Raw genomic sequence first — 25375 nt, 5'->3', positions numbered from 1 at the left:
AAAGTATCTACTAGCTTTATGTGGTTATTCAAATTTAAATCAGTTAAAATTAAATTAAAAATTCAGTTCCTCAGTCACGTTAACTACATTTCAAGTATTTGATAGCCCCATGTGGCTCGTGGCTGCCATACTGGCCAGTGCAAATTATAGGACGTTTCCATCAGCACAGGCTAGAATTTCTGGTTAGCACTTGGCTTCTATGATTTCCGGATTTCTCAACATGGCATTCAAGACCTTCCAGCATCTGACTCCAGCTCTCCTTTACTGTTGGGTTACTCACGACTCCCAGCCAGGCTCACTCTTTTTGTTTTTGGAGATAGAGTCTCACTCTGTTGCCTGGGCTAGAGTGCCATGGCGTCAGCCTAGCTCACAGCAACCGCAGACTCCTGGGATCAAGCAGTCCTTCTGCCTCAGCCTCCCGAGTAGCTGGGACTACACTACAGGCATGCACCACCATGCCCGGCTAATTTTTTATATATATATACTTTTAGTCCAGCTAATTTCTATTTTTAGTAGAGACAGGGTCTTGTTCTTGCTGAAGCTGGTCTCAAACTCTTGATCTCAAGTGATTACAGATGTGAGGTGCTAGGATTACAGGTATGAGTCACCACCACCACCACCCCCCCCAGTCAGGCTCTTTCTGTACCTGCCAGACTGTGCTCTATTTCTGTGTTGCCCGCTGTACCTAACACACGGCCTTCCACAGAGCAGACAGTAAACATTTGGATGAATGGATGGATGGACAGGTGGAAGAAAGTGAGGAAGGGATGAAAGAAGGGAGTGTGGCATATATTTAAGCTTTCATTAGACAAATACTTATTGAGTGTCTGCTGTGTGCTGAGCACTCTTCTAGGTTTCAGGGATTACTATGGCAAACAGACAAGGTCGCATGAACTGTCTGGGTGGAAGAGTGGAGAACAGATCTTAAAAAAGTTTACAAGTTAAATAAAAGTTCAGATAGTGCTAAGTGTTATAAAGAAAATAAAAGCATGCCATGCTGGGTGACTGGGAGTTGAACTAGGATAACTATAGATATGGTTGTCTCTAATGAGGTGCCATTTGAACCCAAGTTAGAATAATCCGAAGAACCAACCATATGAAGATCTGAGTGGAACATGTTCCATGAGGAACTTTGCTACTGAAATTATACTTTTGCATACTTTGTTGAGATGTCTTATTTGTCAGCTTCTGATATTTGGGCCAGTTTAAATGCCCAGTTTAATAATCTTAATAAAATTACCTTGGAGGAAAGATGAAACAAGGAAATGGGTGAAGTAATTAATTTAGAAAGATAGATTAATATGGAGTCTATTAAAGTTGAAATGGCATTTATCTTCTATGATTTCTTCTTTTGTTGTATAGCTTTGTTCCTGGATCACATAAAGCTGCCCTCAAAGAAGATACGTTACGGGAGGCAAAATTCTTTCAAGATAAAAAGTATCTTTCAAGAATAGCAAGAAGTGGCAGAGATGCTATTCAAAATTTTACCAGAAACACATCCCATACTTTTAAAAATGGAAAAAAGGTAATAACTCCCAAACAACATGGTAAAGGAAGTGCTGGAACAATTTCGCCTTAAGAAGCATGGTAAGACTCTGGACTTAACTAAATCTGCCACCAGAACTTAAGCCACAGGTTGTAGATTATCAGGTGACTTGAATCCCTTGCACTCATTGATACCAAGATATATCTTGTCCATTTATTTGACCATACCTGACAATTCCAGCACTCTGAGACTGATATGCCCAAGAACTGTTATTAGATGATGGAAGAATGAAAGAAATGTTTTGAAAAATCTAATGGAGATATAATTTGAAGGTAAATTTTATATAGTATATGCATGTGTATACATGGGCCAGTGCTAATTCTTTTGATTGTCCAGTCTATTTTCTGTAAACTAAGCCTTCTTTCTTAATTTAGAAATGTTTAATGATCATCCATTTAACCAAAGGTATTTTTAAGTGTTTGGGGCTACTCCAAAATTTAACTTAGAAATTGATGCTGTTTGTATGTCATATTTTTTAAAATTTGACCTTCCATGACTAGTCCACATAAACACATCATTGTTTCCGTGTGGACTGACTAGTCCTCAGATGGGCTTGTGCTAGGTTTCCCCCACCTTCTGCAGTTGTTTGCTAGGGCTGGTGAGAAGCAGAGGGTAACTTTCTCCAGCTTCAAATCCTTCTAAATTCACTGAGAAGCTCAGTAACTCCCCCAGAACATAAATTATTGCTTTTGAGCCTGAAGTGTTCTTTTCATTATGAAGCATCCTGGCTGGCCATTTTGATGGGACTTCTAGTCTTTCTTTCCTGTTGTGGTCATTTATTAATTTTCACTAATCCATATATTCTTTAGACAGAGAGTAAAGACACAACTTGTCATGGGTGAAGCTCTGAGTTACTTTTACTCGTCAGGTAGCTATTTAGTCAATAGTGAACAGCACCACAACAGGATTGGCGGAGCTCTAAAATGAGCCTTAAATGCAAACTGAGTTTGGAAACAGTAAGAAAATCCATGTGGGGTTGCAGAGGTGCAAGAGAGATCAGAGTAACTTAAAGTAGGAAAAGTTTTGGAAGTGCTCAGCTCTGGTAGCATTCTGTGATGGCTCTGTTTCCTCATTCCCATCCAGTTTTTCTTTTATGATGGGATTGGTATTTTCAACAACTAAATACCCAAAGTAGCTTTCTTTAATTTAAATACCATGTTCAGACCTCACCTCAGTCTAAGGCTGGCTCCAGAGTTGGTAGCAGTGGCCCCAGTACACATAATATCCCTCTCTTCAGGAAGGGAAGGAAGGTCTGCTTGGAGGTGTGGGGCAGATGGTTACTGACACCAAAGACAGTAGGGTATGTTCAGATTTTTTCTATACCTCTTTTCATAAAACCTGGAAAGAAGAGCCATCTGCAGTATTTTTCTAAAACCACTTCTGCCATCCTTACTCAGGCAACTCCATAGAAATAGCTCCTAATGTCTTTAAAGGAGGAAGCAGTCCAAGGAGTTAAATTTCATATTCATACTCAGGTAATAGAGAAGAATAAAACACATTAGGTTTCTTCATCTATCCTAAGTGGTGCTTTAGGGGTTCAGGAAAAACGTTTCAAGTACAAGAAATTGATAAGCAATATTAATAGTATTTTTTTATTTCAGCATATTATGGGGGTACAAATGTTTAGGTTACGTGTGTTGTCCCCCCTCCACTCCCCCGGAATTGGAACTTCAAGCATGTCCATCCCCTAGATGGTGCGCATCGCACTCATTATGTATGTGTATACCCATCCCCTCTTCCCCCCTGCCACCTGCCCGATGCCCAATAAATGTTATTCCTATGTGTCCACTTAGGTGTTGATCAGTTAATAACAGTATTTTAATAAAAGGGATTTTTCTAGTTAACTCTGAATTAAGCACAAACTCCTTTCTTGTTTGTTGTTGGAAAAACTTTTAAGATGTATTTGTTTTTTTCTGTGTTGGTAAGTAAAGTATACCAAGCAAATATTTCTTTAGTGATTGAGATTATTTTTAGCATTTTGGTTATCTTTTTAACCACTTTGGTACCATACTCACCGGCCGCAAAACCTTGCCCACAGCTGGCACTCATAGTCCACACAACAGTTTGTGCTGTGCATTGACAACGAATCTGTTTTACTCGTGTGATGAGGAAAGCTTTAAAGCACTGAAAGCTTGTTTTACTTTACAGGCAGCTTTACTTGTAATGTAAATCAGAATAGGTAACATATACATATGTTTTTATTACGTTATTTTTAAATGTTCACAATTTTATTTTTATAAATGAAAAATTAGAAAAGTCAAGTTTTGTTATTAACGCTAAAGTCGATGCTTGGCTGTGCCCCTTCGTATCACGGCTGTCGGCTAAAGTTGACACTCAGTTCATCTGTGGCTATCGACTATAGTTGACACTCATGCCGAAGTGGTTAATCATGAATAGATGAGGGATCTGAAACATGGTACAAATATAAGTTCCTTTTTAAAAATAAATTCCTAATATTAGCATTTTCCATGTTTTATCTTTCTCCTAAACGTGGAAAGCTGTAAAATTTAAGTTGAATGTAAATTTAATAAAGCCTGATTGATTTAACCCAAGAATCACACAAATAGTGATGCTTCTTGGTTTAAAAATGTAAATTAACTATAAATGACCTGCCTCCCATAGTCTCTATACTGAGCTAGGGGCTGAACTTGAAGAAGGGGGGGGAAGTAGAGGTCAAAATGAGATATAATTTGACATGGTACCAGAGTGTAACACTCAGTAATAATTCAATCAAAAACATTTTTTTAAAAGGTGGGAATTTTGAGGGGAGGATGGGGAGAGAGGAATGGGAAGGAAGATAAGGGGAGAAAAGGGTCATATTTCTGTCAGCCCACTCCATTTTTTCCTCAGCATTTTCCACATTTATCAGTCTTATGGCTTATCTAATGGCTCCAAGCCTGAAGCCCAATCTCAGCATAACAGTTTGTTTCAAAAAAATTCCCTCAACCCCTGCTGCAGACTCTAAATGTGACTAACTACAAACCCTGTAAATATGGTTTTAACGGACTTTAAGGGAAACAGAGGCAATAAAGATAACATGACAGTGCCAAATTTATAAATTCTAATCCACTAAACTGTCAGGCCTAGAGTTTATCACTCCTAACTTTGACCTTTCTGAATGACTAATATGTTCATAAATGACAGTTTTGTTGTTTACCTTTCTAAAAACTATAGTCATCTTCCACATCTGTGGGTCCCGTGCAATGAATTCAAATGATCCAAAGGTGGATCAGAAATATTCAGGGAAAAAAAATGGATGGTTGCTTCTGTACTAAATATGTACAGACTTGTTTTTCTTGTCATTCCCCAAGCAATACTGTATGACTATTTACATAGCATTTACATTGTGGTAAGTATTATACACATGTGGGAGGAAGTGTACAGGCATATAAGTTATATGCAAATATGCCATTTTATATAGGATTCAAACATCCATGGATTTTGGTATCCTCAAGGAGTCCTGGAACCAGTCCCCCCAGAGATACTGAGTAATGACTGTTTGAATCATGAAGCTAGATGTATGCATTGTAAATTGTTGTATAACTGAATTATATAATTAAATATAGAAAATTTATTTTTTAGAGTATTTCTAAACAAGTATTTTCCCTAGACTCAGATTATCTATTGAATTTTTGGTTTTATAGACTCATGTAACTAATTTCCAACTATCTTGAACACCATAAACCTTTCTGCAAATGGAAGAGTAATATATAGAGAGAATTAGGTCTGTAGATAAATGGTAATCTATAACTTTGAAGAGTTTTATCTTAGTGGGAAAGGTCAATTTCGGTCTTTTAAAAATATAAATTTTTGGCATGTTTTTTAACAACTTTATTTTTCTTTCTTTTTTATGCATTTAAAAAATACATTGGATAAAAGCAAACTGTTGAGCCAAGTGTCAGCATTTATGATAGAGCCTATAATAAACAATGATGATGGCCAAGAAGACATACATTTCTCTAAGAGCTGATAAACAGGAAATCAATCCTATAGCATTAATGACTAAGGCAGACTATAAAACATACAGGAAGAAAGTCGAGAACAGAGCAGAAAGAGCACAATAGTTAGTGTCACAAGGAATCGGTGACAAAACTAGGCCTTAGGGCAAAATCTCTGCATTATTTTTTTTTTTTTTGCCTCAGAACAAATGCTGCTGGAGAGTTTACTCCTCTGCTTAAGTTTACTGTTTAAAAATACCACCCAAAACAAACAAACAAACAAACCCTTCTAGGGTGCATGAATATAGTTTATTGGCAGGTTTGAAGAGCATTTTTAATAGCAAAAATGTGTTTACATTATAATAGCTTACAACCATCTTTTCAACCTCTTTTTCAATACAAAATAAACTGACATCATTATTAATCTTTGTATTTTACATTCTCACCTCTATGACATATACAATAAAAAGTCCCTGACACTGTTTGGCTGATTCTTGCAGAAAGATGCACAAGTAAAGGAGCTAAGTACAACTTCCATAACCCCCTTGGGTGTAGTTTGTTTAGTCATGAAACAGTAACAGAGAGAACTGATTTTGAAAATTACACAAATGAATCTGTTCTTCTGTTCTCTAGAAATACCTTTTCTCTTGAGTTACAATATATTTATAACTTTATTACAATTTATACAAGTCAATAGGCTTTTATTTCCACACCTTCACAATCCCATCTCTAGAAGCAGTTACAATGAAGCCCTGTGTTGTCTGGAATGTGGCAATGTCCGTGATGATGTCATGATGTCCCACAGGCAGAGACTCTGGGCCCCTTCGAGGGGTGTCATCACTCGGTCCTACCTTCTGCTTATTCTGAATTTCCTGTTTGAGGGTTAGAAGTCAAGGAGAAAGCCTAAGTTAAAAGTCCATATCACATCTATGTCTTGTCAGTATTCTTGTTTCTGGGATTTGTTAATATCTCTTGTCAAGTGGTTGTGCTTTCAAAAATACAATGAGCAAAAGAATTAGAGGGTCCAAAATGACATCCTAGGCTTCCTCCTTGAATCTATGAGCAGCCACTTATAAATATAGAAACTTATAATTAGGCCAGTATTCTGTGCATATTCTTTTGTCAGTATCAAAAGAAAAATATATAATTGAATGTAACTGAAAGAGGTATAAATGACACATATCAGAGTTCTAGCACTTGTACAGCTCCTTAACATTTGTCATGAAGAAAGCACACTTTCATTTATGAAGCACCTACTCTGGCCCAAGCATTTTCAGGATTATATTCTCATTTGAAATTTATGCCTGAGTCAACACAAGCTTTAGAGTCCCAGTTTCTGTTCATTAGCTGTGTGATTGTGGACAAGATACTTAAGTTCACTGTGCCTTTTTCATTTGTAGTACTTCCTTAAAAATGACTTTAAAGACTGAGAAACAGGCCGGGCGCTGTGGCTCACGCCTGTAATCCTAGCTCTTGGGAGGCCGAGGCGGGCGGATTGCTCAAGGTCAGGAGTTCAAAACCAGCCTGAGCAAGAGCGAGACCCCGTCTCTACTATAAATACAAAGAAATTAATTGGCCAACTGATATATATATAAAAAATTAGCCGGGCATGGTGGCGCATGCCTGTAGTCCCAGCTACTCGGGAGGCTGAGGCAGAAGGATCACTCAAGCCCAGGAGTTTGAGGTTGCTGTGAGCTAGGCTGACGCCATGGCACTCACTCTAGCCTGGACAACAAAGTGAGACTCTGTCGCAAAAAAAAAAAAAAAAAAAAAAAGACTGAGAAACATATAAAATGCCTCTTGTTCATTTGAACTATCTCATATGTACACTTTATTATCTTAATAAAAGTTTAATTTTAAAAACAAAAAAGCCAAGAATATGTATTTCTTAAATTCAAAGAAATATTGCCATTCTTGGCCAAAGCCACTTATTTTAATCAATTCTATGTCTATGAAAGCCATTTTTGTGCTTATAAAAGTTGAAAGAAACAAAAATAAAGACTAGTGTACCTGGACAACTTCAGTGCCTTCAATTATTTTCTTGTAGTAAGAGACAGTTGGGGAACTAGTACTTCCTGCAACAACATAGGACCTTTCTGGGTAAGCCAAATCCCAAAACCTAGGAAGAAAAAAATAAATGGTGATAATCCCTAAAGGACACTGGGAGGAACTAACAATCAATGCATTGTTTATCTTCTTTTGTATTTGGAAAAGATATTTTTCTAGAACTAATAGCATAACATTAGTTACAAATATTAACAGCTATCTTTATAAGATGATTTTAAACATTACAGTGCCACCAATATCTATAAAACCTTGAATAAACCAAAGTATTACACATTAAGTATTCTTTATTAGATACTATACCTTATTTTCATGTCTGATCCAGCTGTTAACAGGATAGGATTTCCATCCGCAGGACTACAGTAGATACCATGGACACTGTGAGGAGAAGGCTTAAAAGAAATTGTCAAATAAAAGGCATCAGTGTATGCCATAAATGATGGTACCATTTCTAGAGGCACGTTAACAGTAGCTTTATAAGCACCTATTTACCTGAAGAAATGAGACACCAGTTACATATGCCCTGTCTACTTCCTTCTTTGGGACTTTAAAATACATTTGCTTTGTATCATTTCGAACAGAGGTATAGCCTGTTCAGCTTCCTAAAATTTCCTATTCAGGATTATCTTGACCATGACCCCAACTAAAGGAGAAAAAAAAAATCTTTCCTATCCTTTGCCTCAGTGAAGCACCCTTGGCAAACATGACTATTAAAAACAAAAGTAGATGTAAAAGGGTTATATAACATTTTTTAATGACCTAAACTCCAATCTGGGTTTTTCTTATTTAACCCAGATCTTACTCGGGTTCCAAAGAAACATATGAGCCTTACAGAGTTAGCAGCTAAAACACTCAATGGTGCAGAACACTAGCAAGCTTAAGGAATTGAAAAACACTCACACAGCCATGGCCACATGATACTTGATATTAAAAACCCAAATTTAAACATAACCCAAAAGCCCAAACACTTTATGTGTTTGATAAAAGGCCTGAAAATTCTTAGAATGTAGGAAGTAACACTGTCCTTTACAGTAATAACTGGAGCCAAACCTGTAACTCAGAAAGTGGTGGTGCACTGCTGGCCCAGAGAGTAAATCTTCTGTCACCAGTCTCCATGTCCCACATGGACACTTCATTGTTGCCCTGAACAGCTAAGAGAGAAAGGCAAAAACCATGACTCGGACAAGAAGGAATTGGCTCTTAGAGCTTTCATATCTTGGTAGATAATACCAGTCAGCCTGTATCCATTTCCATTTTTTCCCATCCTGCAAGAAATGCTGACTAGTACTTTTAAATAACAGCGTTACCCTGTCACTAGATGAGATAAGTTTAAAAAAGTTTTCAATAACTTAACAGTAAATATTTACTGGTCTCCAACCAAGTGGAATGAATTGTAGCATAGAGAAAGACAAATCAAATATAGACCCTGCCCTCAAGAAACCGGTAGTTTAGAAGCAGAGGTAAAAAAGAATATGTGAAGTATAAGACAATGACAACAAAACAAGAGAGAAACATAAAGTTCCACCTGAACTCAAGGAAGGAAAAGATCACAGTGGGTGATCTTTTGAATAGATTCTCACCAATGGGTGAGAGTCAAGGTCACTTCATGGAGAAAATGCTTTAGCTGGGACTGAAAAAGCAGATAAAGCTAGAAGGATACAGGTGGCAGGTAGACCATTTCAGGCAGAAAGAATGGAATGAATGAGCAAAAAACAAAAGCAAAAATGTCTGGGAGTTTTGGGGGAACATGAGGAATTGGTCAGGCTGAAGCATATTTGTGACTCAGATGAGAGCAGAGGGGAAAGAAGGATGGAAACAGATTACAACAGAAATGGCAGGTCTGAGGGGAAGATACTAACCCTTAGGTATTTTTGAGCAGGGGTACTAACTATATATACAAGGCTTCATTCACCTATTAATACTTACTAAGCCAGTACTATGTACTACAGGCTAGTACTACACAGTGCTACACGCTGAGGAAATGATGGCAAACAAAGCAGAAATATACCCTATTTTGTGGAATTTCCATTCTAGTGGGAATGACAATAATAACAAAAAAAATGCAGAGACCCTGAAACAGGAATATGCTTAGTTCAAGGGGCAAGTCACTGTGGCAGGAGCAGACTAAGGATGGGAGACGAGTAGGAGAAAGGGCAGTAGTGCTAGTCACTTTCCATTTGCTGCTCTAAAGCTGACCTGAATGAACCACACCAACAAGCTTCTGTGCCCTCTGGCTTTTTGAAAGATGAGTTCAGCCTATGGTAGGCTAAATAATGACCCAGCCACCCCCCGAGATATCCAGGTCCTATTCCCTGAAACTTGTTAATGTTAATTTATATGGCAAAGTGACTTTGCAGGTGTAACTAAGTTAAGGACCTTGAGATGGAGGGATTATTCTGGATTATGCAGGGAGGCCTCAAATGCAATCACAAGTCTTCTTGTAAGAGGCAGGCAGAGCTGACAGGAATAGCAGAAGGCAATGTAACAATGAAACAAGATGCTACGCCACTGGCTCTGAAGATGGAAGGGGCCGTGAGCCAAGGAACCCAGCTATAGAAGCAGGGAAAGACAAAGACACAGATTCTCCCCTAGAGCATCCCGAGGGAGTATACAGTACTATTGCCACCTTGAGTTTTGCCCACAAAACCCATTTCAAACTTCTGGCTTCCAAAATTGTTAGAGGGTAACTTTGTGTTGTTTCAGCCACCGTGTTTGTGGTAATCTGTTACAGTGGCTATAGGAAACTATAATAGTACAGGCCTATGTGGAGTCCCAATAGGAAATCAAAGGAAGGGTAGAAAGTCATGTCAGTTACCTCAGGCTGGCTGCACCCCTCACCTCACAATCACTGCTCCTGTCAAGGCAGCCTTCTCTATTCAACTTCTTTCCAAATTCAGTAACCAGACACTCCCTTCATGCCTTCTACTGTTACTCTGCTGTTACTAGTCCTATATTACTGTGCTATCTTTTGTGATACCCTTATACCCGTATCTTTGTAAATGGTTCCTTTAAATTATCCGACCTTGGGTGTGCTATCATTTTCTGTTAGAATTCTAACTGATAAAGAAGGTCAGAGAGGTGGCAAAAAGGCAGATCCCATAAAGCCTTTTGGACCATTGTAAGGTATCTGGCTGTTACTTGGCATTGGAAGCCAGTGGAAGGTACTGAGCATAAGAAAAAACAGTCTCAAGAGATACAGACAGAAGTGGGGACATTGCATCAATGGGGGCAAGAGGTTACAGTGGTCTGAATCGGAGGCAATGATAGAAGTAGTAAAGAGTGATCAAATTCTGGATACATTTTAAAATAGAATTTATAGGATTAGCTAATGAACTGGAAGTAGAATCAGAAAAAGAAGAGCCAAAGTCAACACCAGGCTTCTGCCTGAGCACCTAGCAGAAAAGAGCTACCATTTACTCATAGACTACTATAGGGAGAGCAAGTTTGTCTCAAGTGAGGAGGTAGTGGTGGAGGCACTCAGCAGAGACAAAATCAAGTGGTCAGTTTGGACATAGGGAGTTTACAATGGCTCTTATAGATCTTCAGGAAGATTTTGAGTAGACAGATATAAAAACATGAATAAATCTGGTGGTTAAAGCATGGGACTGCATGAATTACACAGGGAGCCAGTGTAGGAGAAGAGGTTAAGACTGAAGACTGAACCTTGAGGCAGGCCACAATTTAAAAGTTGGGAAGATAAGAAGGAACCAGCAGACCAAGAAGTAGGAGAACCAAGAGAGAATGTCCTTGAAACCAGTAAGTATATGGAAAAAATGGAAATGATCAACTAACCAAATGATAAGTCAAATAAGAAGAGGGCTCAATAATGGCCATGGAACTTGGCAACATGGTCAGTCTGATAGGAGCAGTATATGAGATGGGCTACATGTACGACCAGGGACCACAAAGAGCCCAGAGGCAAGAGGACCAAGAAAGAAACATAAGAATAATAAGAGCTATTATTTGTCAATTGTGTGCCAGGTTACATGCTTTACATATTTAATCTCAAATCTTTACAACTCTACAAGGTAAGTATTTTTAACCACATTTTACAGATGAGGAAAATGGATTTCAAAGACCTGCCCAAGTGTCTCACCGAAGAATCCATACAAGAAGTTTGAATGCCCAAGAGGGTAGGGAAGGGAAACTTGTGAAAAACACAACAGAAACAGATCAATAAGAAATGGCAACTAAGAAGGATGAGTCAAGATTTCTAACTCATATTTCCAGGAAGATGGTGGCAGCTTTAACAAAAATAAAGAACACAGAAAAAAGAAAAGAAATAGAATAAGAGACAGAGATGGACAATTAGGAATGGAGGATGGTGGTGGTGACTGATGAGATCATTTCTGAATATAATGAATATGAGATGACAGTGAGATTCTAGTGGTGGGAATTTAATGATCAGAACAGAATCAGGCCGGGCGCTCACGCCTGTAATCCTAGCTCTCTGGGAGGCCGAGGTGGGCGGATCGTTTGAGCTCAGGAGTTCGAAACCAACCTGAGCAAGAGCGAGACCCCATCTCTACTATAAATAGAAAGAAATTAATTGGCCAACTAATACATATAGAAAAAATTAGCCGGGCATGGTGGTGCATGCCTGTAGTCCCAGCTACTCGGGAGGCTGAGGCAGGAGGATCACTTGAGCCCAGGAGTTTGAGGTTGCTGTGAGCTAGGCTGACGCCACGGCACTCACTCTAGCCTGGGCAACAAAGTGAGACTCTGTCTCAAAACAAAACAAACAAACAAAAAAAAAAAAAAAAAAAAGAACAGAATCAAGCATTTGGTTCATATGTAAAATTAAAACTTAAAACATTGAGTCTTGGCAGCAGAGTAATATATACTTTCCAAGAAAATTCCCCAACACATGAAAACCAGCCCTCCGTTTTACCTGCAATCACCCAGGACTGATACAGAGGGTGCATTGAAAGACGCCTAATTCGAGCCCTGGAAGGATGACAGTGACTTGAAATTGGCAACTGGAACCTCATGTCCCAACAAGCCATGGTACCACTGCTTGTACCTTAAAGAAAAAAACACAGAAAGATTACTGTCTAATGATCAAAGCACAGCAGGCTGCATTTATACAAATGGTAAATAGCAATAGCTTTGTATGAATTTAAAGTTACCTTAGTCACACATAGAAAAAGGCTTTGTTCTCATGAAACTGTCTACCTAGTTTCAAATAGCACCTTTAGTTGTTAAATAACAGAGATATAAAGGGCTTATCAAAATGCTACTCTAGTGTAAACTGAAAATGAATAATTAATTACTGACACTGCTATTAATTGCCAAAGGCACTCCCTAAAACAGAAGCTTTTGAGAAGATATAAACTGAACTTGGTACGTCAAAATGTTCAGACTGCCTTAAATAACCAGATGTTTTACTGGCATTCAATGATCACTTTACCAATCCCAACATAGCAGGAGCTTTGTAACTATTATCAGATGTCAATCATTTCCATGGGCCCTTTTCTCCAAAACATTCTGGAGACAGGAATGGCTGTCTAATCACAACAGTGCCTATACATCTGCCCATGACAACTTAAACCTGAGAGTGAGAGAACACCCTCCTCTTCCCAAAAGAATAATGCCTCTTTTAACGCTGAGCAGCTGGTCATGACAAAGGGACAGAGCACCTTCTTGGACTGCTTTCCAATCCCAGGGAAGGGGGCTGTTGTGTCCCTCTGCTTGTCACCCTGCTCCACTCCAGGAACACGACTCAAATAGCCACAGGCAGCATTCGGCTGCCCTCCTCAAAGCTGATCAGGGTACTTGAGAGGCATGTTGTCATTTTCTAATTTGTTAGGTGTGTAATATCTACTCCTCTAAGCCTAATATTATATCTTCCTGTACCTGAGCAGTTTATTCACAAAAAGGCAAAAGTACACATTCTATATAAACTATATAAAAATAATAAAGGAAAGGACATATACTTAATGATATAACAAATATAAGTTAGAGAATCTAGAAAACCTAAATTCAAGCACAGAAGATTATAATTCCTTTAAATGAAAGTGCCAACTGGAAAAGAATAAGATAGTGGTAGCTTCTCAAGGGTCGGGTTCAAAGCACTATGAGGGAAAGAGGTAAAACTTAAAACAAAGGAAAGGGGGAAGCAGCAGATGGGAAAGGGGAGATGTTGATCAAAGCATGCAAAATTTCAGTTAGGAGAAATAAGCTTTAGTGACCTATTACACAGAATGGTGACTATAATAAATGATAATACATTGTATATTGCAAAATTGCTAAAAAAGTAGATTTTAAATATCTTTACTACAAATAAGTATGTGAGGTGATAGATCTATTAATTAGCTTAATTAAATCATTCCACAATTAAAATATATCAAAACATCACTTAGTGTTCTATAAATATATACTATTGTTATTTGTCAATTAAAAATATAATTTATCAATTCCATCTGTAGTTTTTAAGAAATTAAAAAAATATATATATAATTTAAAAAAATCAGCAATCCCATTCTCAGATGTATATATACTTGAAATAAGTGGAAATATATGTCTTTCCAAAGACTATTTGCAAATGATTACAGGTTTATGCAGAAAGGTCAAAAACTAGAAATAAACCAACTACCCATCACCTAGAGGATAGATGCACAAATTGTTACCTATCCATAAAATGGAATATTACTCAACAATAAATAAATAGAAACTCCTCATATATGCAACCACATGGAAATCTCAAAAACCTCATGCTTATGAAATAAGGCCACATACTATACAATTCCATTTATATGACATTATGGAAAAGGCAAAACTACAGGAACAGAAATCACATGAGTGGCTTATTAGGGGGTGGGAGGAGGGCACCAAAAGCAAAGGGGCATGAGAAAATGTCTGGAGGTGATGAAAATGTTCTTATTCTAATTGTGATAAGGGTAACACTATTGTATTAAATATATATTTTTCAGAACTCATCAATTAAACACTTTAAAAAATCAATTTAAGAAAAACAGCAAAGAAGCAAGATCACTTGGTACATCTTCAGTCTCTAAGGAAAAGGGGGTAGGGATAATAAAGTAGAAAACAGTTGCTCAGCTCTTCTCCCAATACCAAGCACTGTGATATTAGATGCTTTTTCCTCATTAAATCTTCAAAGCAGCCCTTGATGATAAGGATATTGAGACTCAGAGGAGTTAAGTAACTTGCCTGAAGTTATTGTAATATAAAACTGTGTCTGCCCAAACACAAACGCTATTTCCCTTGAATCAAGCCTGCTGTTTCCCTGGCAGAATAAGAGAATGCCAGCAAATCTGATCACTAGAATAATTACAAAATAAAGAGGCTCATTTTAGAACAAGGACAAAGAAGAAATTGTTTTATGTACCTTGGGATACTGATTTCACTCTTTCAAACTTTTTTTAATGAAAAAAATTAAATTTCAAGTGATCATAACATAATAATTGTATTTAAAAAATGGGGAAAAATTACCAATGAAGAAATAGGAGAAAACAGCTTTCACAACATGGCAACTGCAGACATTAGTGGCACTCAAAACTCACACAACGACTTGAAAGTAGCTTACCAATGCAGAGCCAGCACTGGTGGATGTCCACAGCAAAGGAAGTGATGAGGCCCGACTTTAAGTCATGCTTTAAAGTCCACGCATTGCTTGAAGACCTGAGGTCCCAGCCAACCAGAGAGCCATTCACAGTAGCATAGGCAAGAACAGACTGCGCCCCGGAGTTGAAGTGATGCATATCTACAACACAGCCGTCGTCCTTCTGATCTAGAATTCTAGAGAAATACACAAAGCAAAAGACAAAGACATCTCCGGTCACTGAAAACACAGCACTAGTCTCCACTCAAGATGAATTTATATCCTATCCATGGTTAAGAAATAAAAACTATGTGACTCCATCAAGACAATGATAGCTGAGATTTTTTTTTAAGTAATTCTAGATTTACAGAAGAATTGTAAAAATAGTACACAGTTCCTGTATACTCTTCACTCAGCTTCCCCTCATGTTAATATCTTCTATAATCATAGAACATTTATCAAACTAAGAAATTAACCCTGATATAATACTAGTAATTACAATAAAGAACATATTTTGATTTTAACAGTTTTCCCACTAGCAAACTTTTACTGTTCCAGGATCCAATCCAGGATACCACATGGCATTAAATTGTCATATCTCCTTAAGTTTCTTACAATCTGTCACAGTTCCTTAGTCTCTCATTGTATTTCATGACCTTGATATTTTTGAAGATTATTGGTTAGTTATTTTGGAGAATGTCCCTCAATTTAGGTTTGTCTAATGTTTTGTCATTATTACACTTAGGCTATGCCTTATCAAGAGGGTTATCAGGGAAGAGACAAGAGACAGGCCCTTCTCAATGTATCATTTGAGGGAGAACCTGATATTGGTTGAGTATCCCTTATCTAAAATGCTGGGAAGCAGAAGTGTTTCAAATTTTGGATTTTTTTCAGATTATGGAATATTTGCATGTACATAATGAGATACCTGGGGAATGGGACCAAGTCTAAACATGAAATTCATTTATGTTTCATATACACCTTATACATGGCCTGAAGGTAATTTTGTCCAATATTTTTAATACTTTTGTGCATGAAACAAATTTTTTCCTGTGTGTTGATTACAACCCACTGCATAAGGTCAGGTGTGTTATCTTCCACTTGTGGCACATATTTTGAGTGCTTGATAGTCAGCACTCAAAGGGTTTCAGGTTTTGGAGCATTTCAGATTTTGGATTTTAGGATTAGAAATGCTTCACTTGTATTACTGGTGATATTAACCTCAATCATTGGATTAAGGTGGTGTCTGCTACAATTCTCCACTGTAAACTTATTTTTCTTCCCTTTATAATTACTCAATATTTGGTGGAAATACTTTGAGACAATGCAAAAATCCTGTTTTGCTTTAATTTTCTCTAATTTTAGCTTCTGTTTGATGGAGCACACCTGGAGTGATCTAATGGTGACTTTGTTTCCCTCATTCCCTCTACATTGATTGATTAGGATTCTTCTGTAAGTTGTCACTTCTTCTCCATTAATTTATTCACTAATTTATACCAGTACGGACTCTACGGATATTTATTTTTACTCTTTGAGTTACAATCCAATATTATCATTATTTATTTTGTTGCTCAAGTTGTTCCAACTTTGATCACTAGAAGCTCTTTCAAGTTGGCTCCTGTGCCCTTTCAATGGATTTACTTTTTAATACTTCCTAATATTTTGGCAACACAAGATGCCCCAGGCAAATGTTTTATTTTCCCTGTCCTACCCCTGGAATCAACCAGTTCTCCTACAAGCACTAGTTCCTTTTACTGGAGAATAGTATTTAGAAACAAAGATCTAGGCACTAAGTACTCATTGCTATGGCAGTGTCCCAGATTCTAGTTCCTCTCAGTGGCCAGAGCTAAGATATATATTATGTATACTATTACTTCATGTATGCAGACATATCTATATTTCTGTATCAATTTATTTGTGTGTATATATATTTATACATATGCATATACATATATCATGAGTCCATATTGATCATCTCTATCTCCTATCTAGCACCAGAGTTCATTCTAGCCTTTGCGCCCTTTTCTTATTTGTAACTTCTTTCTCCAACAGTGAGAAACCTGGCTCTATCTATAATGTATTTATTTATTTGTTCAACCTAGTATACAAATAGTTTCAAAATTGTTCAACTGCCTGAAATTGTTAAACTGAAATTGTTTAACCCCTATGAAAAACAACCAACAAGCATACAGTACTTGAATTCAGCTCCTTTTGTCATTAGCCTTGCAGTATCCAATTAAAACAGTTTTCCAAAGTTACTTAGGTTGCCTCCTTTATTCTCTATGCCCTTCAATATGATTATGCAATTCACTTGTAAAACAGATTCATTTTGTCACAGATTGCATTCCACCTTTCCCCCTATATCCTGGCTGATTTTTTCTTAATTTACCTACAGTAAAATTCACAGCTGTGACATACAGTTAAATGGGTTATGACAAAACCTGTGTATCTTCTACTATAGAACCACAAAAAAACCATTCCACATGCCAAAAATTATCTTGTGCAGCCTGTTTGTATTCAACCTCTACCCATACACTCAACCTGTGGCAACCACTCATCTGTTTTTCTCCCTATAACTTTATGTTTTCCAGAATGTCATATAATTGGAAACACAAAATATATACCCTTTTGGGTCTAACATCTTTCATTAGCAAAATGTATTTACGATTCATCAATGTTGTTGCATGAGTTCATTTCTTTACATTGGAGAGTGCTATTCCACTGTGTAAGTGTAGTTTTTGTTCAAGCTGAGACATTTTTAAAACTAAAAAGAAAATCATAAAACACACTGACCAGCCTCCTTGATTAGTATATATCATGCTTTCACACAGACTGTCTTAGCTTTTATCTTCTAGATCAGAGGTCAGCAAACACTTTCTATATAGAATCAGACAGTAAATATTTTAGGCTTTGTGAGTCAAATATGTCTTTGCTACATATTCTTTATTTTTTTTACAACCCTTTAAAAATGCAAATATCATTCTATTTTTATGGGCCGTACTGCAGGCTGTAGTTTGCTGACTCCTTAGATAAATAATTATTTTTACAAACTTTCCAATTCTATTGTATTTCCCCACAGAGGGATGATGAAAAATCCAAGTGCAAAGTAAAATGTGAAATAACCCCTTCCACAAATTCTAATTATTAAGAGCCATGACAACAGTTGATATGACTAAATCAAACAAACATACAAAAAACTTATGGCAAGGTTTCTTTGGAGCACACAACTGTCAGGCAGAGTGAAATCTAAACATCCTGGCATATTTCTCCCAATTTAGGTAGTTACCATTTGCTTAAAAACAATAACATTCACAGTGAAAAATGCTACTGGCTGAATGATAACCATGCACTGAATGTGCATATCTATCTGTGTGGCCTGTAGGCTCAGTCAACACACGGTACACTTTCCCAATAGTTAATTACATGAAACTCAATAGATATATTACTATATATATAGTCATCCTCTGCTCAAACAGATTTTAGCAAGTATTCATTCATAGTTAAAGGGCATATATAATATGCCCTGGACAACAAGCTACTCAAATCTGTTTAGTGAATGTGTTGAAAATAACACATATTTTTAAATGCAAAATGAAACAACGAAAACAAAAAAATCCCAGCTGACCCAACAAACATCCATTTCTGCCTTACACTACCCAATGGCCATGACTTACCCACTAAACTAAAAGTCTCCTCATCCTGCCTTCTTTGGGGTCCACCTCTGCCTGGCATGCTGCTCTCAACCTCCCTGTTTCAGCAAACTCACATCTGGTCTCACATGCTGTCTTCCCTCTCCCTTTCAAGAGGACTATTGCTATTCATTTAACAAGTGGCATGTTACCACACTGTATTGAAATTGTCTGTTCACTTGTCTATTTCTCCACTAGACTGTAGATTCTTAGCATAATATGTCTTCTTTGTCTTTAAGACACTAGGTGTGTAACACATTCTGGTCAGTAAAAAACTATTCTACTTTTTAAATATCTCACCTTGCATGTAGTTTAACCTATAAGCAACAACAATTTATAAAAAGTGAAAAAACTCTTAAATAAAACCAATCACTATTGTTTTAAAATAATGAGCAAATCATCTGTCTAAAAGCTCTTCTCTCTGTTCCCATCAACTTCAAAGATTTTAATGCTAAGTGACAGAATGCTAATGATGTTTGAGTTTTATTTAATGAAGAACACTTCACATTCTCAAAGTCAGCAGCCAGATAGAGTTGTGCTTTTAGCAGTTGAAAACAGAAGATATAACTGATAATTAGGTTATTCAGACAAATTCCAGACTAGGATGAGCCACAAGTTCAAAGCTGCCCCTCTGACCTTTTGACAAGCTGGCAGAAAATAAGACATACAGACATCATCTTCTGAGACTAACCACATGTAAGCTTTGAGTTGGAAGCAGTTTTATTTACTTCAAGGGCTTAAAAAAGAAGTACAATGTAAGAGGACCTCAGTTGATCCAAATTACACTGCAGGGTGGAAGGAAGAGTTAAGTTACCATAGTACACTAAACTAAATGCAAAGTTTTAAAAAGGACAAAAGAAAGATACCTGCTTTGTAGAGGATGGATTTTAGGAGACCTGGGCAGCTTAGAAGCCTCAATTCCAAGAAGCTGGACAGCACCATTATCAGACGCTATGGCTAAATAGTGGGAGCCTTGGCAGAATGTGAGTGTCTTGACTCGTCCTCCAATTCGGCTATACGTAAGAATGGATCTGAACAAAAGAAAATATAAAATTTTATTTCTGAAATAATCTTATTGCTAATATTCAATATTCACATGACTATAAGCAAACAAAATTACAACTTTGAGGTCCATTTATCTCCCTGATCTCATAACAAAATCAAGAATCCCCCTCCAGGCCGGGCACGGTAGGTCACATCTATAATCCTAGCACTCTGGGAGGCCAAGCAGGAGAATTGCTTGAGCTAAGGAATTCGAGACCATCCTGAGGAAGAGTGAGACCCCATTTCTACTAAAAATAGAAAAATCAGCCAGGCATGGTGGCACATGCTAGTAGTCCCAGCTACCTAGGAGGCTGAGGCAGGAGGATCACTTGAGCCCAGGAGTTTGAGGTTGCTGTGAGGTAGGCTGATGCCATGGCACTCTAGCCTGGGCAAGACAATGAGACTCTCTCTCAAAAAAAAAAAAAAGAAAGAAAGAATCCCCCTTCAAAAACACTAGTACAAAATCACCTTTTCTTCTGATATTTTCAAATGGCCATCTTCACACACGTCTCTCTTATCAAGCTATTAACCTGCTCTGTGCCTCAGTTTACTCATCTACAAAACAAGGATTGTCCTACTTACCTAACTGGCCATAGTAAAGGTCAAATAATATATAAATCATAAATTAACATTCACAAATGCAAAATTTCATAATATTCAGTCCTCCCACACACATGCTGATCTATCAAGCTGTCTTTTGTATCCTCTTTCTTTGAGCTTACTACCAAACTTCTTGAATATATAATCTACACAGGATATCTCCCAATTCCCTCCATCATTACCCTCCACATAAGTAGCAATTTTACCCTTCTAAGGAGCCAGACCTTTAAAAGGTCAAAAGCCCCTAATCACCAAATTTATCTTACCTTTTGTAATTTATTTCATAATGAAAGTTAATACGTATTAATGGACAAAAATTATCAAAATACAGAAAACACAGACTAGTAAAACATTTATAAAACCACCCAGAGAGAAACATGATTAACATTTTTATTATGTCTTTCTAAAGGGTTTTCTATACATATTATAAAATATTCATTATTTGTTTTTAATAAATATGGACTTTTATATATTTTTTACCAATCATCTCTCTAGTTCACTTTTTCTTAATAACAGCTTAACTGACACAATTAACATACACCTTTCATATACCATAAAGTACATTTTAAAGTGTATAAATGAGTGATTTTTAGTATATCAACAGAATTCTGTATAGATTCCTGCCATCCAATTCCAGACCATTTTAATCATTCTTAAAAAACCCAAAAATAAACTGTCCTCATAACCATTAGCTTTCATTCTCCTTTTCCCCTCTCCTAGCCCCTTGGCAACATCTAATTGACTTTGTTTTCTATGAATTTCCCTATTCTGGACATTTCACATAAACACAGTCATACGTTCTGTGGCCTTTTGTATTTGGCTTCTTTCAGATACCATACTGTTGTCAAGCATGCAGAACATTTCTTTTTATAGCTGAATATTATCCCACTGTATGGATTATATCACATTTTGCTTATCCACTCATCAGTTGATAAACATTTGGGTTATTTCCACTTTTTGGCTATTATGAATATTGCTACTAAAACATTTGTGTATAAGTCAAGTCTTTGCATGGACATATGTCTTAGATGGAATGCCTGCAAGGGTCTAGTCAGTATTGCAGATGAGTAATAAGAGTCAGTGACAAGGCAAGGACATGGATGTTCACTGTGAAACACTTTCAATTTTTCTTATAGGTTTGAAAATACTATAATAAAGTATTGATGAAAAGTTGCTGCAGGAACCCAGTATTCTTTTATTGATTTTTAATTATTCTGACCGATGCAATACCAAGAGAGAATAAACACAAAAACAATATTTAAGCAGAGTGTAAAAATATAGTTCTTTCAAAAAAAAGTAATAATCAGCACAAAATCTTATCAGGTTGGTAAGTAAAGAGTAAACTTATAAATTATTTTAGTAATCAAAGGTATTTTCCTGTTTGATGATTTTGTGGTTAATGGTTATGGTCAAAGAATTGATAAGAAGAAAAGCACCAGAAATTCCTCACATCTTTCTATGTAGATGAGATTCAATTCCGATTTCTAGTAGGTTTCTCTACTACTTATTTACTGAACTAGGCAAAGAACAAATAAGAATATGATAGACCAGGGTAGGGGAATGGGTAGAGGGAGAGAGAGAAAAGGGCATGGCAGACAGACTGAAAATTAAGTAGGTATATAAGTATAAATCTAGAATACTTATAATAGTCACATTTATCAAAATCACATCATGCATATTTAAAGTTTTAGGGATTTCAAATCATAAATTATCTCGTCTGCAGCAGTGGGGCAATGATACAATATTTGTTTTCCTTACATAGCTAGTCATTCCATCATTTTTTGACTTTTCTCTTGCTCGTAGTCCATCTAATCCATTCAACAAGTCTTGCTGGCTCTACCATCAGAACATACAGAATCTGATCGTTTCCCACTACATCCCTGCTAGTGGGAGAGAGGCCCACTAGCATGGCCCGAGCCACCATCTCCTTACCTGAATTGCTGTACTAGTCTCCTAACTGCTTCTGCTCTGCCCCTCTTCAGTCTATTTTCAACACAATAGCCAGGGTCACTCTGTTTTCATCTAATTCAGATTATGTCTCTCCTCTGCTCAGAACTCTCCAAAGACTCCCCACTCCCCATCTCACTCACAAAGTCCTTTACAACAGCCTGTAAAAGTCCCAATCTAATCTGACCCCTTACCTTTCCTTTTGCTCACACTGCTCCAGCCACACAGACTTTTCTGCCATTCCTCAAACAGGCCAAACATGTTTCTTCCCCAGGGCCTTTGAAATTCCTGTTTCCTCTGCCTGGAATGCTCCTCCAAGACAGCCACATGGCTCTTTCCCTCACATTTTTCAATTCTTTACTCAAATGTCATTTGCTCTCTGAGGCATTCTGTGGACAGTTTATTAATATTTTAAATTCTACCCTACCCTTACGGCACATTCCCTGCCCCTCTTCCCTGCTGTATTTTTCTCCATAACATTTTTTCCCATGTAACACACAGTATGTTTCACTTATTTATACTTTTATCATATCTCACTTTCCATGAGAAGGTAAGCTCCACAGAAGAGGGATTTTTGTCCACTTATCAATGCTGTACCCCTGCCACCCAAAACAAGTACCTGTTGACAGACTAAGAACTCAATAATAAGTATTTGTTGATTTGAACAAATGAACTGATCCATTCCTGAGCATATGTTACCTGGTGGTGGTGGTCTTCCCCTCCATCTTTTGGCTGTTCCAGATTTTCACTGTGCCATCATTTGAACATGTTGCAAAAAGTGAGTGTTCATCCGAGACTCTAATTCGATTCACAGCAGATTTGTGTTCATGAAGATGTGCAACCAGTAGCCCTTTAGGATGCCACCCTAAGGTAAAGCAATTGTAGTTTATAATATCGCACTCATCCCCTAGTTATAATCACCAAAACCACCTTGACAACAATTATTAAGGACTAAATAATTAAAAGGTATCAATAACTAGCTAATACAGAGTGGTCTACTAGACTAAGACACATTTATTAAGACATCAAGATAGCAATCAAGTCTTGCTCAAATAGCTTCGGAAAGACTGCACCTGGGCCCCTTCTCCAGTATCTGAGAAGACAAAGCAGTCACTTGCTACCCCTAAAAACCCTGACTGCTGACTCAGTAGCATGAGGTAATGATTGCCCTAGCACAAGGGAACAGGAAAGTCTCAAAGACCCAACTCCACCATACCATAAATGTGTAACCCTGGGCTACTTATTTAAATTCTCTGAGCTTTACTTTCCTCAAATGTAAAATGAGGAGTATATTACTTAATCCAAAGGGTAACTATATGGATAAGCGAGATGTAAAAAAGAGTATAACACTGTCCCTAGCTCACAGTAAACATGCAATTCAATTCCCTCCCTACCTCCAATCATTTACTCTATGATATAAACATGTTAGTAAAAACAGTATTATAAATTGAGCCCCAGAATGTTCATATTCTGTCCAGTACTTTATGATATATATAACCTTCTATGTTTTGCTATGTGTATTCTTTTTTGTATATTAATTTCCTATAAAAAATTATATATTCCTTGAGGCCAGAAACCATGTCTTTTGCATTCTGAATCATTCACAATACCCAGCATAGGACCTGCACATAACTGTCTTCAATGTTTGATGAATAAATTTTTTGTATTATACTAAGTATAACATTTCATTATATTTAATATTATTCGATTTTAAAATGAAACCGACAGCTATACTGAAAATTATACTGGGAGTCAGTGTTGTCCCTAATTGAGTGATAACAATGCCATTTTAGAAATGATTTCTTTTTACCAAGAAACAATAATGAAACCAAGACTACTGCCAGATCTGGCTTACTCTAAGACAAAAAACAAAATGTTTCCCCTAGATAAACAAAATGTTTCTCTAGCTCCTGTGTGGGAACAATAGCTAAATGTGCTTTTTAAGGACGAAATGCTGAATTTTAAAGTGATCAAAACCACTTCGTCAAGAAGTCTAGATAATCTACCAGCTAGGTTGAACATTTCCCTCTACAGAAAATCAATTTCACACAACCACTCAAGTGTGAAAAGAAAAAAATCAAGAGTCCAATAGTCGTTGCACATTCCTTGAACCACAAAATTTGACATCTTTTCTGTGATTTACTAAATAAAATGTGTAACTCCACTAAGTATAAAATGTCACTTATAAAGACTGATTCTATCATGAATTAAAGTAGATAGTTTGTGGTCAGCTTTTTTCTTTATTTAAAGCAGGGCCAGTAAATAATACTGACTTAATACCACAAAAAAAGATTAAACATTCTAGGATATTTATTTTAATAGGAAAACTTATGTGACTAGAGATGCCATTTAACAATATGAACCAGCATCTTTCCGAGTTCACTCAGAGGCCCACAGGAATTCACATGATTTTTAAATGTCTACACACAAGCACACTATGAATTTCTTCTCAGAGAGTTTAAGTTTTTGTTATTAAAATGTAAGTACAGAAACTCATACAACACTTTTTTTAGAAATCTACAAATCTAATATCAAAGACTAGCTCTGCCACATGTTACACTGGGCAAGTCTGTTAAAATAGATGAGCCATATTTTCATCAAGTATCTCGAAATTTCATTTAAATCTCCTCAGAGTATGGAACTATATCCCCAAAATCTTAATGCTGATAATCCCTAAGTGGTAAGATTATAGGTGATGCTGTTTTCTTTTTTAAAATATTCATTATTTTCTAAATTTCCTACCTTTTTGCTTACATTATATTACATACATCTATATTAATAGATGCATGTTAAACCCTCCAGAAATTAAAAGCAAGAGTTTACTCCAAGAAACCTGGCATTCAATGAGAAAGTAGCATGACATGAGGCAGGTAAGACCTAGTACTATAAATGGAAAAAATGAAGCACAGACTAAATTACTAAGTAAATGGCCTAAATATGACAGGGCAAGTTGCCCCAGAATTAAAAAGATCCAAACTCCACAAAT

The 25375-nt window shown here is 36.9% G+C and overlaps 2 protein-coding genes across 7 annotated transcripts in view; one reads left to right on the top strand and one right to left on the bottom strand.

Annotated features, from left to right (window-relative positions):
* Nucleotides 1-2379, top strand: part of COL6A6 (collagen type VI alpha 6 chain) — a 128193-nt gene extending 125814 nt beyond the window's left edge. Inside the window, exon 41 of the mRNA XM_076005388.1 lies at nt 1363-2379. Within this exon, the coding sequence (XP_075861503.1) occupies nt 1363-1579 (217 nt within the window). The 3' untranslated portion in view covers nt 1580-2379. The remainder of the gene's footprint in view (nt 1-1362) is intronic.
* A 3392-nt stretch (nt 2380-5771) lies between these two features.
* The window catches only part of PIK3R4 (phosphoinositide-3-kinase regulatory subunit 4), a 65271-nt gene continuing 45667 nt past the window's right edge, over nt 5772-25375 (bottom strand). For all 6 annotated transcript variants that reach the window (XM_012766920.3, XM_020288192.2, XM_076005392.1 and 3 more), the window contains 8 exons: nt 23089-23254; nt 19665-19829; nt 15095-15306; nt 12440-12571; nt 8599-8699; nt 7852-7940; nt 7495-7603; nt 5772-6356 (listed from right to left, as the gene is read on the bottom strand). In XM_012766920.3, the coding sequence (XP_012622374.2) occupies nt 6186-6356; nt 7495-7603; nt 7852-7940; nt 8599-8699; nt 12440-12571; nt 15095-15306; nt 19665-19829; nt 23089-23254 (1145 nt within the window). In that variant the 3' untranslated portion in view covers nt 5772-6185. The remainder of the gene's footprint in view (nt 6357-7494; nt 7604-7851; nt 7941-8598; nt 8700-12439; nt 12572-15094; nt 15307-19664; nt 19830-23088; nt 23255-25375) is intronic.

Source organism: Microcebus murinus, chromosome 1 (genome assembly GCF_040939455.1).
Source record: "Microcebus murinus isolate Inina chromosome 1, M.murinus_Inina_mat1.0, whole genome shotgun sequence".
In the NCBI taxonomy this organism is placed as follows: Eukaryota; Metazoa; Chordata; class Mammalia; order Primates; family Cheirogaleidae; genus Microcebus; species Microcebus murinus.
The sequence above is the reverse complement of the archived record's forward strand: the minus strand, read 5'-3'. Positions and strand labels throughout refer to the sequence as shown.